The sequence below is a fragment of the Lampetra planeri genome, chromosome 21 (assembly GCF_965212315.1).
Source record: "Lampetra planeri chromosome 21, kcLamPlan1.2.h2, whole genome shotgun sequence".
Taxonomy (NCBI): domain Eukaryota; kingdom Metazoa; phylum Chordata; class Hyperoartia; order Petromyzontiformes; family Petromyzontidae; genus Lampetra; species Lampetra planeri.
The window spans coordinates 12,260,305-12,276,592 of record NC_136127.1 but is presented as its reverse complement, the minus strand read 5'-3'; the positions used below and the strand labels follow the sequence as shown (position 1 = coordinate 12,276,592).

Genomic DNA, 16,288 nt, shown 5'->3' with positions numbered 1-16,288 from the left:
GTGAGCGCGGGATGGCGACATGGTGGGAGCATCGCGGAAGTTCCAGTGAAGGTTCCAAGCTCAATACCCTAACCACTGCACCACCGCTCTGTGCGCGGCCCTCCGCTAACACCGCAGACGCCGCGATGGAAGCAGCACGACCACCGGCGAATCCTTCTCCGCGTTTCCTTCAATGTATTTACGAGCTTGTGGTGGTGATGTCGGGTTTGTTGTTGTTGTTTATTCCGTTATAGAGACTCGCTACGAACGCGTAACGAGGGCGCGAGTCTTGGCCGAGTGGCATCATTGCACCCCTCCCCTCTCCCCACACACAAATATAAACATGTTATAACTACATATAGAACACTTTGCGAGTGTGCGAGCCGCCACGTTCTGTGGAGATCGCGGCGGCGCTCAGAACCTCGCGCAACGAAGTCGCCGTGCGGAGTGCGCCGCGGGATCGATTCTTAGATTTTATTTAAAAAAAAGTGAATTCGATAAACGCGGTCTCTTTGCGTGGGTGCCCTAAAAGGTCCAACAAATCATCATTTATTATTATAATAATGATAGGTGACGTTTCGGGCAATGGTCCTGCTTCATAGTAGGGACATGATGCGATGGGATGCTCGCCGCTTTGCGATGATGAACGGCTGTGTCCCGACACCGTCGCCTATTACACACACATCCATATATATAGATTCTATATTATATATATTATATATACACAACTGTAATGGCTACAGTGCTATTCATAATCAAAGCCTACGTGTTAAACCTACAGTGATATTGTTGTCACGTGCGGAGTTTTAGTTCAAGAGGACGAAGCCTCTCTGAGTGCGCGCTCGGGGCGAGCCGGGAACCCGCGAACTCGGTTCGCTTCGGAGACGCGACCCGCCACGGCTTCTAACTCCTCCGCGCCTGGCAGCGCAACGCCCGGTCACAGATCTCCGCCGCGAGAGAGCCGGGCTCGGGCAGCCCCGGGCGCATCGTCGCGCGCGTGTGCGGACGCGCTTTGATAACGCCCGCTTATAACGCGGCCTCATAACGCGCTTTGATGACGCCCGCTTATAACGCGGCGTTATAACGCGCCGCTACAACGCGCTGTTACTTGGCGCTGTGACTGCGATGCGCTAGAACGACGATGACTGCGCGAGCCGTACGATGATGGCAGGGAACTATTGCTATTATTATTCGTCACGTGTTAATAATTATGATGATAAACACACACACACATATATATAGTACGAATGGCAGTGTGTGTGTGTGTAAGTGTGGTGGCGGAGCGCTGCTTAGCGCGCTGCGTTACGCAACTCCGGCGGGCTGAGTTCGATTCCCGACCACGGCTACGCACTCGTGGCGAGTGATACCCGAACCGGACTTGTGCTCCCTCCCCTCCCCGGCCACCCCTTCACCAATCCGCACTGGCCCGCGTAGGGAAGTATGGTCAAACAGCCCACCGTGATCGACACGGCTTGGAGAGGCCTTCATCCAGCAGTGGTCCGACAATCGGCGCTGTACTTTATTCCAATAATTGTCATTCCCATACAGACGACGAGACTGTTGCGTGAAGACTTCCCAACACTGCCAACAACAGCGCCGTCTGTCACGACGGACGCTTCGTCCACGCGTCTGTCTCGCCGCTGCGCTGCGCGGTGCGCATGCGAGCGAGGCCGCTCCAGGCCCACCTCGCTCGCCTCGTGCTCACCGCTGACGCGCAGACGCGGCCGGGAGGCCCAACTCGGCCCGGCGGCGTTCGTAGCGCCAGCCCCGTTGTGCTGGTTGTGGCTGTGATGACGACGATGCTGGTGGTGGTGGTGATTAGTCGCTGAACGCCATTAAATGTTGTTGATTGTAATTAAACTCACGTGAACCATCGGGCCGCGCGCGCACGTGAGCGCCAAACGGAGCGGACACGTGGGCCGTAGACGTCACAACAAATGTACAGATTTATTAAAATATATACACGGTGAGAACGACGCAAACGTTCCGACAGCGATACAGGAAGGACTCACAGAGCACCGAAGGTTTCACCTGTGCACGAGGGGAGGGCAGGTGCGATGTGGGGGTGGGGTGTGTGGGGGAGGTGTGTGGGGGGAGGGTGTGTGTGGGGGGGAGGTGTGTGGGGGGGGGATGGTGTGAGGTGTTGGGTTCAGATGTGAGAGCGAGGTGTGAAGCCCGCAGACGCGTGGACTGTACGAGATAAGATTTATTTTATTGTTGTGTTCAATGTCTCGTGGCTTCCCGGATTTAGCGACGACGCAATTGAAAGAAGCTGTTACGGGGTAGCGAAGTGTTTAAAATACTCGAGGACACCCATCACTCGCGCGGCACACGACTCTCACTAAAACACGCGATCCTCCTCCATCCTCATCGCTCCACTCGCCTTGGCAGGGAAATTCAAGCGGTGATTTCAAGAGTACGGCGCACACACACACACACATATACTGTGGTCTCCACGAGTCAAAAGCCTTCTCCAGGGAGGTCGATAGAACTCAATTCAACTCAACCGGTCGCTCGCAACAACAGAGGTAACTTCCAAGCCACGTGGGCAACTCGTATAATCTTCGTTATTATCTGTACACACGTCACAGTAAATGTACACACTCCGCTTGGAGAACCGACACGATACATTACATTCATTCCCCGCTCCTTCGACTCGTAATATAAGTTACCTAAGGGAGGGATTAGGATTATGACTGTCATTTAACAAACAAGCAATTCACAGTTCACCAGAGTCTGTGCGCAGGATTACATCACGGCATGAGTGCACGAATCGACGGCACGAAGAAGCAACGGACAGGCACCCGGGGAGTGGGGAAACGGGAAGGGGTCGGGTGACGAACGACTGAACGATCGATCGGATGAGCGAATGAATGACCGTCGTTCCGTCACTCCTGTCCGTGAACGAACAGCCCCAGGTACTCTCCCTCCGCCTTCACCTTGGCACGGAACGCGTCGTGGTGCGGGTACATGGACCCGCCGTGGCCCAGGACATCCGCGGAGGCGGCCGCGCAGTCCGACGAGAGGCGCCGCCGCTTCGCTGCCCCCATCCCCCCGGCGCCCCCCGCCTCGTAGTCGGCGGGGGGGGCCATGCGGTAGGCGGCGGGGGTCTCGCTCCAACTCGAGTCAGACGGCGCCTCCACGCCCGAGCTGTCGCCGCCACCGCCGCCGCCGCGCTGCTCGGGCGTCCGGTTCAACTCCCCGTCCCGCGGCGGCGCCCCGGAGCCGTGGAGGCCGGACAGCGAAACGTCGGCGTCGTTGGTCACCGCGGCGGCGGCGGCGGCGCTCGAGGCGGATCCGTCGCGCAAGTCGGCCGCGTCCAGAGGGCCGGCGGCGGCGGCGGCGGCGCCGTACGACGGATAGGGGGACAGCGAGTTCCAGCCGTTGCTGGGGAAGGCGGCCTCGGAGTAGTAGGTGAGGGCGTGAGCACTCGCTTGGAACGGCAGCGGCTTCATGTTCACGCCGTAGGGGTAGGGGGCCAGCTCGCGGTCGTAGGCGGGGGACACGAACCAGCGTTGGGACGCGGCCGCTGCTGCTGCGGCGGCCGCGGCGGCGCTCGAGCCGGGGTCGTCCGCCTGCGGGAAGAGGCCCAGGGACTGCGGCACGGCGCGCTCGCCCCCGTCCACGCCGTAGCGAGCCTTGGCGATGGCCGAGCCCAGGGACGGGGGCAGCAGGTACTGCCCCGGCGCCACGCAGCGAGCCCCCGGGACGATCTGCGTGGAGGGTGGCGAGTTGGTGGGAGAGGGGCTCTGCCCCTCGGCCTCCATGCCCGTGTAGATGCTGCGCGCACACGCGGACGGGACACGCGGCGTGGTGTCAGCGGGCGCCTCTTGGGACCGGCGGGGCGCGCACGCTGTTCGTGCATCTTTCGTACTTTATGCGCCGCGATAGGCGCTCGTTTCAGACCCGGGCAGACATGCGGGAGGAGCCGCAGGGGAAGTTCTGATACGTCGTGTGTGTGTTATGTATCTAGGTAGTGTGTTATGTATCTATGTTGTATGTTATGTATCTAGGTAGTGTGTTATGTATCTATGTTGTATGTTATGTATCTATGTAGTGTGTTATGTATCTATGTAGTGTGTTATGTATCTACGTAGTGTGTTATGAATCTACGTTGTATGTTATGTATCTACGTTGTGAACCGTGCTTATCGGAGGTGCGGGGGAAGGACAAACAAAGAAACACAAAAAGTAGTTCGAAAGAAACGAGTTTTCAAGTCTGATGCAAAAGTGCGTAGCGCCAGTGGTTTCCTCATATCGGAAGCGAGCGCGTTCCAGACGGCCGCGCCATGCAGTGGCTGTCTTTTGTTCGATGGTTAGAAACCAGTGGCCACTGATGTTAACCGTGCATCGGATTTAAACTCAGGCGACCATGGTTCGAAGCGCAGTGCGCAAACCACTCCGCTATTACTCTTCACGACATGGATGTGCACACACAACAACAATTACACACACCAAACACACAAACAATCACACACAAACACAACTATCACACACAAACACAACTGTCACACACAAACACAACTGTCACACAAGTACACGTTTACACAACAACCACAAATAAACACAAAGCGCTCCCCCTTATAGCCTTAACAGACTGTTGGGGCAAGTGCTGTGAGTGGACGTGTGTGTCCAGCACCACGCCCGAAGCACGCTCTCACAGAGACAAACACAGAGAAGACGTAAACAACAACAAGCACACACAACGACAACAAAAACAACAACAACAACAACGATATTAACACACAAACGCACGTAAACACAACAACCGCCAGTCGCCAATAAGTGGTGACGATGTCACCACGGCGCTCGTGCCAGGCTAGGTGCACTTTGAGGCCACGTGAACAACAACACACACAAGACCCCACGTGTAAGCCGTGCCTGTGGGTGGTACGAACGCGCGCACGTGTGCACGTCGGTAGGCGATGTTGGGCAACCTTCGACTCCGACAACAATCACAGCAGCAGCAGCAGCTGCCTCCGTGCGTCCCTCCCCGTGAGAAGCACGCGCAGGCACGACTCTCTCGCCTCGGTGGCGATCGCTCTCCACCCAACAGATGTCGCGACACTCACGACGACGCCACGCGAGCCGTAGACGCCTATTCTCGTTATGAACACGCACGGGGCAAGTTTCGCCCAGTGGGTGGTCGCTCGCTCTATTCTGCTGCTCCCAATGTCCAGAACTCTCTTTTTCTCTACGCCGACCCCCAGCCACCCTCTCTCCGTCCACGAGGTTAACGCGCTCGATGTTGCTATACAACGCATCGAAATGCAGTCGCGTTTTAGACGCGACAATTGTATTGTGAACATACGGAAGGCGACGAGCATTGTTCCGACTGATAATTATCAAAGTAAAACGGACTTGGGCAGCACACGCCGCGAGAAAGGATGGCGATGTCTGTCGGTGGTCCAAAGGAAGTGACGGGGGCAGTGGCAGCCAAGGGAGGGATCAGGGCTCGAGATGACATCGGCTCGCGTGCAGGGCACTGCGTGGATTGTTGCAGCGCAGGATCGCGAGGGACGGCTCGGGAGAGAGGATGAGATGACGATGATGATGGTGATGATGGTCGGGGCAAGCATGCAACGTGAGATCTCACTGTTACCAAAACAATAAATATATATCTCTCTGTGCTGGACGAACCACCGAGCCGCGACGTGTCCGAAAGCCGAGTGAGTGGCAAGCATCATCTGTACGACTCCGAGGCGCACGTGGGTGGCGCGCGCGGCGCCCACGTGCGTCGTCGTGCGCTGTTACTTACGCGTCGTAATTGTCGCGGAAGCCCTTGGCGAATGGGTTGTGGTCGATCTTGAGCTGCGTTATCTGTGGACGAGAAGCAGCGGGCCGAGCCCCGGGGCTTTAGCGCGGCGCTCGACGCCGAGCTTCCATCCCCCCCCCACCACCACAACCACCACCACAACCACCACCACCACGCCGCCTGCCCAGGCTCGCCTCCACACCTACCTACGCCACCGCCGGGGACGATTTCGAGACTATCGTTTTTTTTTTTCATTTTACGAGGCGAGGCCCCACTGAGCTACGTAGCTTTTGTTGTCAGATGCGACCTGACGATCACACAAACGACAGCCCAACGTGTGAATGTCTACAATGCGTGGCTATTACACTGCCACCCCAGTTGATCCACTGCTGGATGATCAGACACGAGGATAACGACCTCGCGACCGACAGGTCAACCGGGTGATTAGCGCGACAATTGTTGCGTGACCCTGCTAAGAGTTGGGGGGGGGTCTCAATCGCCTCCACTCCAAACCCTGCCGTGCGCTCTGGGGCGGACCGGCCTTCATGCGTGCTTGCCACGACAGTCTGTTGCAGGCTATACGGTGGATCTTTGTCTTTGGTGGCCGTGCTGGTGATGGAGGTAGTGGCGGTGGTTATGAAGGTGGTGGTGACGGCTGTGGTGGTGGTCGTAGCGGCGGTGGTAGTTTGCCGTGGTGGTGGTGATGGAGGTGGTGGTGATGATTGTAATAATGGTGATGGTTGTGGTGATAGTGGTGATGGTTGTGGCGGTGGTGGTGGTTGTGGTGATGATTGTAATAATGGTGATAGTTGTGGTGATAGTGGTGATGGTTGTGATGATTGTAATGGTGGAGATGGTGATGGTTGTGGTGATAGTGGTGATGGTTGTGGTGATAGTGGTGATGGTTGTGGTGATAGTGGTGATGGTTGTGATGATTGTGATAGTGGTGATGGTTGTGGTGATAGTGGTGATGGTTGTGATGATTGTGATAGTGGTGGTTGTGATGGTGGTGGTGGTGGTTGTGGTGTTGGTGGTGGTGTTGGTGGTGGTGGTGATGGTTGTGGTGTTGATGGTGGTTGTGGTGTTGATGGTGGTTGTGGTGGTTGTGGTGTTGTTGGTGGTGTTGGTGGTGGTGGTGTTGGTGGTGGTGTTGGTGGCTGTGGTGTTGATGGTGGTTGTGGTGGTTGTGGTGTTGGCGGTGGTGGTGGTGTTGGTGGTGGTGTTGGTGGTGGTGTTGATGGTGGTGGTGGTTGTGGTGTTGGTGGTGGTGGTGGTGTTGTTGGTGGTGTTGATGGTGGTGGTGTTGGTGGTGGTGTTGGTGGCTGTGGTGTTGATGGTGGTTGTGGTGGTTGTGGTGTTGGTGGTGGTGTTGTTGGTGGTGTTGATGGTGGTGGTGTTGGTGGTGGTGTTGGTGGCTGTGGTGTTGATGGTGGTTGTGGTGGTTGTGGTGTTGGTGGTGGTGGTGTTGTTGGTGGTGTTGATGGTGGTGGTGTTGGCGGTGGTGTTGGTGGCTGTGGTGTTGATGGTGGTGGTGGTGGTGGTGTTGATGGTGGTGTTGATGGTGGTTGTGGTGGTGTTGGTGGTGGTGTTGATGGTGGTTGTGGTGGTTGTGGTGTTGTTGGTGGTGTTGATGGTGGTGGTGTTGGTGTTGGTGGTGGTGTTGATGGTGGTTGTGGTGGTTGATGGTGGTTGTGGTGTTGTTGGTGGTGTTGATGGTGGTGGTGTTGGTGGTGGTGGTGTTGGTGGTGGTGGTGTTGGTGGTGGTGATGGTGGTGGTGTTGGTGGTGATGGTTGTGGTGGTGGTGTTGGTGGCTGTGGTGTTGGTGGTGGTTGTGGTGGTGGTGTTGGTGGCTGTGGTGGTGGTTGTGGTGTTGATGGTGGTTGTGGTGGTTGTGGTGTTGTTGGTGGTGTTGATGGTGGTGGTGTTGGTGGTGGTTGTGGTGGTGGTGTTGGTGGTTGTGGTGGTGGTTGTGGTGTTGATGGTGGTTGTGGTGGTGGTGGTTGTGGTGGTGGTGGCTGTGGTGTTGATGGTGGTTGTGGTGGTGGTGGTGTTGATGGTGGTGTTGGTGGTTGTGGTGTTGGTGGTGGTTGTGGTGTTGGTGGTGGTGGTGTTGGTGGCTGTGGTGTTGATGGTGGTTTTGGTGGTTGTGGTGTTGGCGGTGGTGGTGGTGTTGGTGGTGGTGGTGGTGTTGGTGGTTGTGGTGTTGGTGGTGGTTGTGGTGTTGGTGGTGTTGATGGTGGTGTTGGTGGTTGTGGTGTTGGTGGTGGTTGTGGTGTTGATGGTGGTGTTGATGGTGGTGTTGGTGGTTGTGGTGTTGGTGGTGGTTGTGGTGTTGGTGGTGTTGTTGTTGGTGGTGTTGATGTTGATGGTGGTTGTGGTGGTTGTGGTGTTGTTGGTGGTGGTGTTGGTGTTGATGGTGGTGGTGGTGTTGGTGGTGGTGGTGTTGGTGGTGGTGTTGATGGTGGTGGTGGTGTTGGTGGTGGTGGTGGTGTTGGTGGTGGTGGTGGTGGTGTTGGTGGTGGTGGTTGTGGTGGTTGTGGTGGTTGTGGTGTTGATGGTGGTGTTGATGGTGGTGTTGATGGTTGTGGTGTTGGTGGTGGTGTTGGTGGTGGTGGTGGTGTTGGTGGTGGTGGTGTTGGTGGTGGTGTTGGTGTTGATGGTGGTGGTGGTGTTGGTGGTGGTGGTTGTGGTGTTGTTGGTGGTGGTGTTGGTGTTGATGGTAGTGGTGGTGTTGGTGGTGGTGGTGGTTGTGGTGGTTGTGGTGTTGTTGGTGGTGGTGTTGATGGTAGTGGTGGTGTTGGTGGTGGTGGTGGTTGTGGTGGTTGTGGTGTTGTTGGTGGTGGTGTTGGTGTTGATGGTAGTGGTGGTGGTGGTGGTGGTGTTGGTGGTGGTGTTGGTGGTGGTGGTGTTGGTGGTGGTGTTGGTGTTGATGGTAGTGGTGGTGGTGGTGTTGGTGTTGATGGTAGTGGTGGTGTTGGTGGTGGTTGTGGTGGTTGTGGTGTTGTTGGTGGTGGTGTTGGTGTTGATGGTGGTGTTGGTGGTGGTGGTGGTGTTGGTGGTGGTGTTGGCGATGCTCACGTCGGTGTTTTGGTAGGCGGTCACGGCGATGAACTGCGTCTCGGGGAAGGTGAACGAGTGCGTGCGGCTCTGCTCGGAGCCCTCCGGAAGGGCCGCCGCCGCCGCCGCCTCTCCCGCGCGCGACACGAGCAGGCGGGGCTGGTACTTGTGCAGCGACTGCAGCACGATCATCTGCCAACACAACGTCGTCATCATCATCATCGTCATCATCATCGTCACAATCATCGTCAACATCAAACATCGCCATCACCGTCATCATCATCATCGTCACAATCATCGTCATCATCAAACATCGCCATCACCGTCATCATTATCATCGTCACAATCATCGTCATCATCAATCATCGCCATCACCGTCATCATTATCATCGTCACAATCATCGTCAACATCAAACATCGCCATCACCGTCATCATCATCATCGTCACAATCATCGTCAACATCAAACATCGCCATCACCGTCATCATCATCATCGTCACAATCATCGTCAACATCAAACATCGCCATCACCGTCATCATCATCATCGTCACAATCATCGTCATCATCAAACATCGCCATCACCGTCATCATCATCATCATCATCGTCACAATCATCGTCATCATCAAACATCGCCATCACCGTCGTCATCATCATCGTCACAATCATCGTCAACATCAAACATCGCCATCACCGTCATCATCATCATCGTCACAATCATCGTCATCATCAAACATCGCCATCACCGTCATCATCATCATCGTCACAATCATCGTCACAATCATCGTCAACATCAAACATCGCCATCACCGTCATCATCATCATCGTCACAATCATCGTCAACATCAAACATCGCCATCACCGTCATCATCATCATCATCGTCACAATCATCGTCAACATCAAACATCGCCATCACCGTCATCATCATCATCGTCACAATCATCGTCATCATCAAACATCGCCGCCACGAGAAGTCAGACCTGATCCACACATATCCATGATTCAGTCTCAGCCATTACCATCGTCACCGTCCACGTTCAACGAAATGTCATTCGCCTGAATCACCATCGTCGATATTATCCACACTCAACGAGACATCGACGTTTATAGTCGTGCGAACATCACCATCACCGTCATCATCACCATCACCAACACAAGGCATGAGTTCACAGGGACGGAATCACCAGTACTCACATCTGCGTTAGATTCATCATCATCACCATCACTACCACGTGTATCTTTGTACACAGCTCATTCTGCACGCGTACCAGTGCAGTCCCGACTCTCGTTTCTTTCCGAACGATTTACAGTGAAATGACAAACGCCTAACAGGTCACCAATATCCACCCACTCCACACAAACTCACCATAGCTGTGCTGTGACTGTTCCACCTGAAGACGGAAGCTTGTGTTGCTTCCGAAACGTCGTGATTTTTATTTTATTTTAATTTTACTTTTATTAATTTTAATGTTTTCGCCTCTGGTTGTTGGCCGTGGCTCGGAATCGAACTCAGGTGGCCGCGTTCACAGCCACACTCAAAGGGAAGTCCAAGCACACTTGACTACATCTCCAAGCACACTCGACTACAACCACACTCGACTACAGCGTCACACTTAATTCAGGACGGCCGCCGTACCTGCCCGCTGTTCGTGCTTCCCTTGTTGTTGGTGATCTTCAGTTTGCCGAAGGTGATTTCCTGGCGCATCCAGTGCGCGCCCGTGTTCGGGGAGTCCGGGTGCACGTACGTCTTGTTACCTGCGGCAAATCGCAACGGGAAATCGCAACGGGAAATCGCAACGGGATCGCATCATTCCGCGAGCGCTCAGAATCGTGCGCTAACCGCTCCGGCTGATTTGTTGTGACCTGGATGAGTTCAACGCCAATGCGAGAGGCGCGGATTTCATTTGCGTCGTTCGGGCTCAGTGCGATCCAGCAGAGCCCCGGGCTTTTCTGCATTCCGCTCCGTCTCTGCGTGTGTGTCCCCCGTGTCCCTCATCTCTGTCCACCTCAATCCCAACGCGTCGTCTCCATCTCTCCCGTGAGTCCCCGCGTGCTAAGCCTTGTCTTCGCTTCTCCGTGTCTTAGTCCGCGTGTGTGTGTCCCCCCCCACCCCGTGCCCCTGGCTCTCAGTGCCACGGGCGACTCGTCCCCATCTTTACTCTCCACGACCTCCTTGCGTCGTCGCCCAATACCGAAACGAAGGAACGCGCCCACTTCACTCACACGGTGGCCAGCAGCCGCACCGTAGCACGCAACGACGTCCCGACTAACTCGAACAATTAGTAATCATCTTCCGTGATTACAATCGCGCTTTAATGTCATTAGAGCCGCAGGTATTAAGTTGTAGACGTCGACCCCTGAGAGATCGACCGCGCACGCACACACACGCACACACGCACGCACACTCACACACGCGCGCACACACACACACGCACACACAGACACACGCACTCACACGCACACACACGCGCACAAACACGCACACACACTCACGCACGCATACGCACACACCCACACACACGCAATTACACACACGCACACACACACGCATATTCACACGCACACACACGCACAGACACTCACACACACGCACACACACACACGCACACACACGCACAGACACACGCACTCACACACACACGCGCACACACACGCACGCACACGCACTTACACACACACGCACGCATACGCACGCACTTACACACACGCACGCACACACACACACACGCACACACACACACCCACACGCACGCACACACACACCCACACACACACACGCACGCACACACACACACGCACACACACACCCACACACACACACCCACACGCACGCACACACACACACGCACACACACACACACCCACACGCACGCACACACACACGCACGCACGCACACACACACACGCACACACACCCACACGCACACACACACACACCCACACACACACACACCCACACGCACGCACACACACACGCACACACACACACCCATACGCACGCACACCCACACGCACGCACACACGCACGCACACACACCCACACACACGCACGCACACACACACGCACACACACACGCACACACACACGCACGCACACACACGCACACACACACGCACGCACACACACACGCACACACACACGCACGCACACACACACACCCACACGCACACACGCACGCACACACACACGCACGCACACACACACGCACACACACACACCCACACGCACGCACACACACACACACGCACACACACACGCACACACGCACGCACACGCACACACACGCACGCACACACACACACACACACGCACGCACGCACACGCACACACACACCCACACGCACGCACACCCACACGCACACACACACACGCACGCACACACGCACGCACGCACACACACGCACGCACACACACGCACGCACACACACACTCGCACACACACCCACACACACACGCAGATTCGCGCGTTGCGATCGCCACCCGACTTGCTGTGACTGCAGCACGTGGGTCGACGCTCGTTGTGGTTGTTTGTTCCTCTGTGGTCGTTGCATGCTCTTGTTGCAGTTGTTGTTGTTGCAGTTGTTGTTGTGGTAATGTTGCAGTAACCGTTGTGGCTGTTGCCGTTATTTTGTTTGGACTGAGGTTGTCGTAACAATGCATTGTCGTGTGTCGTGTTGTGTGTCGTGTTGTGTGTTGTGTGTCGTGTGTCGTGTTGTGTGTCGTCGTGTTGTGTGTCGTGTTGTGTGTGAGTTGTAGTTGTCGTGGCTTTGTCGCCATTGTTTTGTTTGCGACTGATGTGGTTGTTATTGTTGTTGTCGTTATTGTTGTGCTTGGTTGTTATTGTTGTGCTTGGTTGTTATTGTTGTGCTTGCTGTAGGTGATTGCAGGTGAGTGCTGGCGACAGGGCCCTGCATCACCAAACGTCCCATGTCTAGCGTGTTGTTCTCCCCCCGTACCTCCGATTAGCACGGTTGGCTACGTACGGTGAGAAAGAAGTTCAACATACACACGTACATTGCCCCCCCACCCCCCAGGTTCACTCTCCTTCGCGGTCTATCGCTGTTACTGTGGCCCCCCACAAGACGCCTCGTCCACTGCCCCCCAATCCTAGCGGAACTGTAGCCGAGGTGTCTGTGCTGTGATTTGTTGTAACATTCGCATTCGGCGTCGTTGTTGTTGTTGTGCTAATCGTTGTTGTTGTTGTTGTTCTAATCGTCGTTGTTGTTGTCGCCGTCGCGGCGGCGGGGGGCTCACCGTGCATGTTGGAGTCCGCCTTGCCGCACGGGACCCACTTTCCTCCCTGGAAGCGCCAGTGGTTGGTGTCGGCCAGCACGATGTCCACAGACACCGTGTAGTGCGTGGCCGGCTCCAGCCCGCACACGCTGAACGCCAGGTACGGGAACATCCTCCTGGACAACGACAAAGGTCCCCCGGGTAGCCTTTCAATGGACTGCCGCTGGGGCCAAGGGGTGCTGGGGAGTTCCGACGAAGCGCGGCGCGCGAGAGGTTGCCGTGTGGCTAACACAACCCACGACCACCTTTGTTTTTCCCCAGTGCCGATGTTTTTTTTTCATACACCCCCCCCACCAGCTACTAATTTAACGTTGAGTCGACCTAGAGGAGGTCCACGAGCAGCAGGCCGCCGGGTTCGTAGCGCAACGCGCTGACCATGACGCCACCGCTAACCTCCACGCCACAGCGCAGCCACAGGCGGGAGTCCAACCCGAGCCGCGCTCGCTCTGGACTCACCCCCCGCCTCCCACCCGCCCAGGACTGGCGAGGTCGCTAGCAACCAGAGTCGCGCCAGAGTCGTGTGGGGAGTGCCGCAACTAGTGCACGGGGTGGCGCGGTGGCGCAGTGGCGCAGAGGCTCGCGCGCTGCGCTTTGGACCCGGCGTCCCGACTTGGACTCACGGCTCTCATCAGTGGCGAGCGACACCTGAACCGGTCCCGAGTGCGTCTCCCCCTCCGCTCCCTCGCCCCATCAACCCGCATTGACCAGCGTGGTGAAGCGTGGTCAGATAACCCCCCTCCCCTCCCCCCCATGACCGAACAACCCGAGTGGCGTGCGGAGGTTATCATCCAGCAGTGGATTTGCAAAGGGCTGTATTTTGTCTTAAGTCGCGAGCGACTGTCCATTCGCATTTGAACTCGAAGCCTGAAATTCATCTCAGGCGCGTGAGTGCGCCGAAGCGCTTCCTTAGCCCTGGAACCGATTCGTGCGTTCGCGGTCGCGCTTTTTAGTTTTGCACGAAGGCACCTCCACAAGTTTACTCGATCGTTTCTTGTTAGGAAATTAACCATCTCTATCTCACATACAACTGCGACTGCAAAGAACGTGCGCCAAGCAAATAGTTCAACGTTCTTCATTCATAGCGGAGAGAGCCGCGCGGAATGGGCTCGCCTGCGAGCTCGTAACGGGCTCAAGCGGCTGCGCAGTGCGCGGTCGAAATGCGCCGCGCCGTGAACTTTGGGCACACCCGAGTTTGAGTCGCAACAAGTAGCAGCAATCCACATCCCAACAGCAGTCCATCGTCACCCGCCACCTTGCACCAACCCGCAGTGACCAGCGTGGTGAAGTATGGACCAAACGACCCCCCCCCCCGGCCCCCACGAGCGAATTGCACGTTAATCGAGTGGATTAACAAGGGAGGAGGAAGGAAGGGGGGCTTACATTTATCTTTTATAAATGTACACACAAACACAGCACACACAGCTACACATAGCCACCACGACAAAGCCCACGGACGCACGCGCGCGCTCGCTCCCCGCGCGCCCCGCGACGCACTCACCGGCCCTGCTTGGTGATGATCATCTCCGTCTGGTGGTGGTAGAACTTCAGCCAGAGCGCGCGGTTGCACAGGTACGCCTGGACGCTGCCGTGCGCAGCCACGGCGCCGGGCTGCGGCGAGCCGGACGGGTGGAAGGGCCCTCCTCCTCCCTGGTGATGGTGGTGGTGATGGTGGTGGTGATGGTAGCCGTGGCCCATCTGGTGCGGGTACGCGTAACTCCGCGCCGAGGCGGGCATGCCCGAGTTGAAGGACGCGGCTCCGGACAGGTAGGACGGGTGCGAGCCGTAGCCGCCGCCGGACATTGCGAAGGCGGGGTGGGTGCTCAGGTAAGGAAACATTGCCCCGGACGCCATCCGCGCGGCCGAGCTGGGCTCCGAGGAGGAGGAGGAGGCGAAGGCGGAGAAGCGCGTGGAGTCGCAGGAGGAGCGCTCGGATGATGATGCGCTGTGGCTGCGCCGCGCGGACCCCCCGTGAGAGTCCTGGGCGCGTGGCGGGGCCTCGGCGTGGAGTCGCGACGCCTCCGCCGCGTCATTGGTCGCGCGCTGCGCCTCGAAGGCGCCGCCCGGCGCGTGATTGGCTGCGTCGCGCGGTTGGTGGCAGCCCGCGGACACCTGGTGCCCGCCCATGCCGCCGGGAAACCACGCGGGGGCGAATCCCTCCATCATCGTCACCAGCACGGCCAGAGCGACGCCGAGATTTTTGCTTTTGTTGTCGACGGGGAACAGAGAGAGAGCGGAGCGTGAGAGTCGAGCGGACCCTGCCTCGACTCGTGCGCTCGTTCGTTCTCTCTCGCGCGCGGGGGCTGGCGGGCGTGTAGGCTAGGCGGACATGCACGCACGCCCGTTTGAGTCACACGTGGTTAGTAGGCATGTGGAGGAGCCGCTGTGTGCGTTTTGCTGCTCTGCTTTAGGCCCGGTGTACATCCGGCGCACGCACCTACAACGAAACAACTCGGCACCGCTCGAGGTGCACGTGTGACTTCATTACGCCCCCGTTCCCAGCCTTTATGACTGTCCACCCCACTACCCCGCCGCTGATTGGCTCCCCCGTTCGCTAATTAGTGGGTGCTAATGATTCGAGACGCATGTGGATTTGTGAGCACGATAAAAATAACACAATACACAAAGAAGACGCGGGCGCACATCCCGCGATGTAAATTATTCTCGTTGGTGGTCACCCTTAGACTGATAATGTAACCATGTCCGACTTCAAGATGATTAATTCACATCATCTTCATCTCAGTCTGTGTAAAACGCTCAACTTTAACTCGAACCCCGTTTGATCGTCGGTCGATCTCGCGCGCGCGGAGAGTCGCGCGCGGGGGCCTGCGCCGACAAAATTTAGGCGACAAAACGCAGAGCCCCGAGGAGCGATGGGCTCGTGATGAGCGGGTTGATTCCAGACGGGCAAACTAACCCCCTACAGGACGCGAGGCTGTGTGCGTGGCGCGGTGCCGTCGCGTCGCCCGCGCGCGCGCAGACAATCTGACCTCGCGGAGTTTCGAGGCTTTTGCGCCTTTATTTATAGCCAGGTGAGAGAACCCACGGAGACCGCCGAGTGCGGGTTTTCACAGGTGAGGTTTTATTTAAGGACACCGCGCGGTCCTGCAGATGAAGGGGGTTCGTGGTGCGCGAGGGAGATTCTGCGGCGAGGTTTTGGCGTTCGCGGTGGGAATCCGATGAGCTATAAAGCTCTTTCATGTCCA

At 56.9% G+C, this 16,288-nt stretch overlaps 1 protein-coding gene across 1 annotated transcript; it reads right to left on the bottom strand.

Moving 5' to 3' along the window:
- Window positions 1-2,109: 2,109 nt before the first annotated feature.
- LOC144724772 (T-box brain protein 1-like) lies at window positions 2,110-15,576 on the bottom strand. Its single transcript, XM_078604159.1, has 6 exons — window positions 14,584-15,576; window positions 13,047-13,201; window positions 10,428-10,546; window positions 8,813-8,983; window positions 5,737-5,798; window positions 2,110-3,759 (listed from the first exon to the last, which is right to left on the bottom strand). Exons 1-6 carry the CDS (start codon window positions 15,246-15,248, stop codon window positions 2,868-2,870), a joined length of 2,064 nt encoding a protein of 687 aa, XP_078460285.1. The 5' UTR covers window positions 15,249-15,576; the 3' UTR covers window positions 2,110-2,867.
- Between the last annotated feature and the right edge of the window lie 712 nt (window positions 15,577-16,288).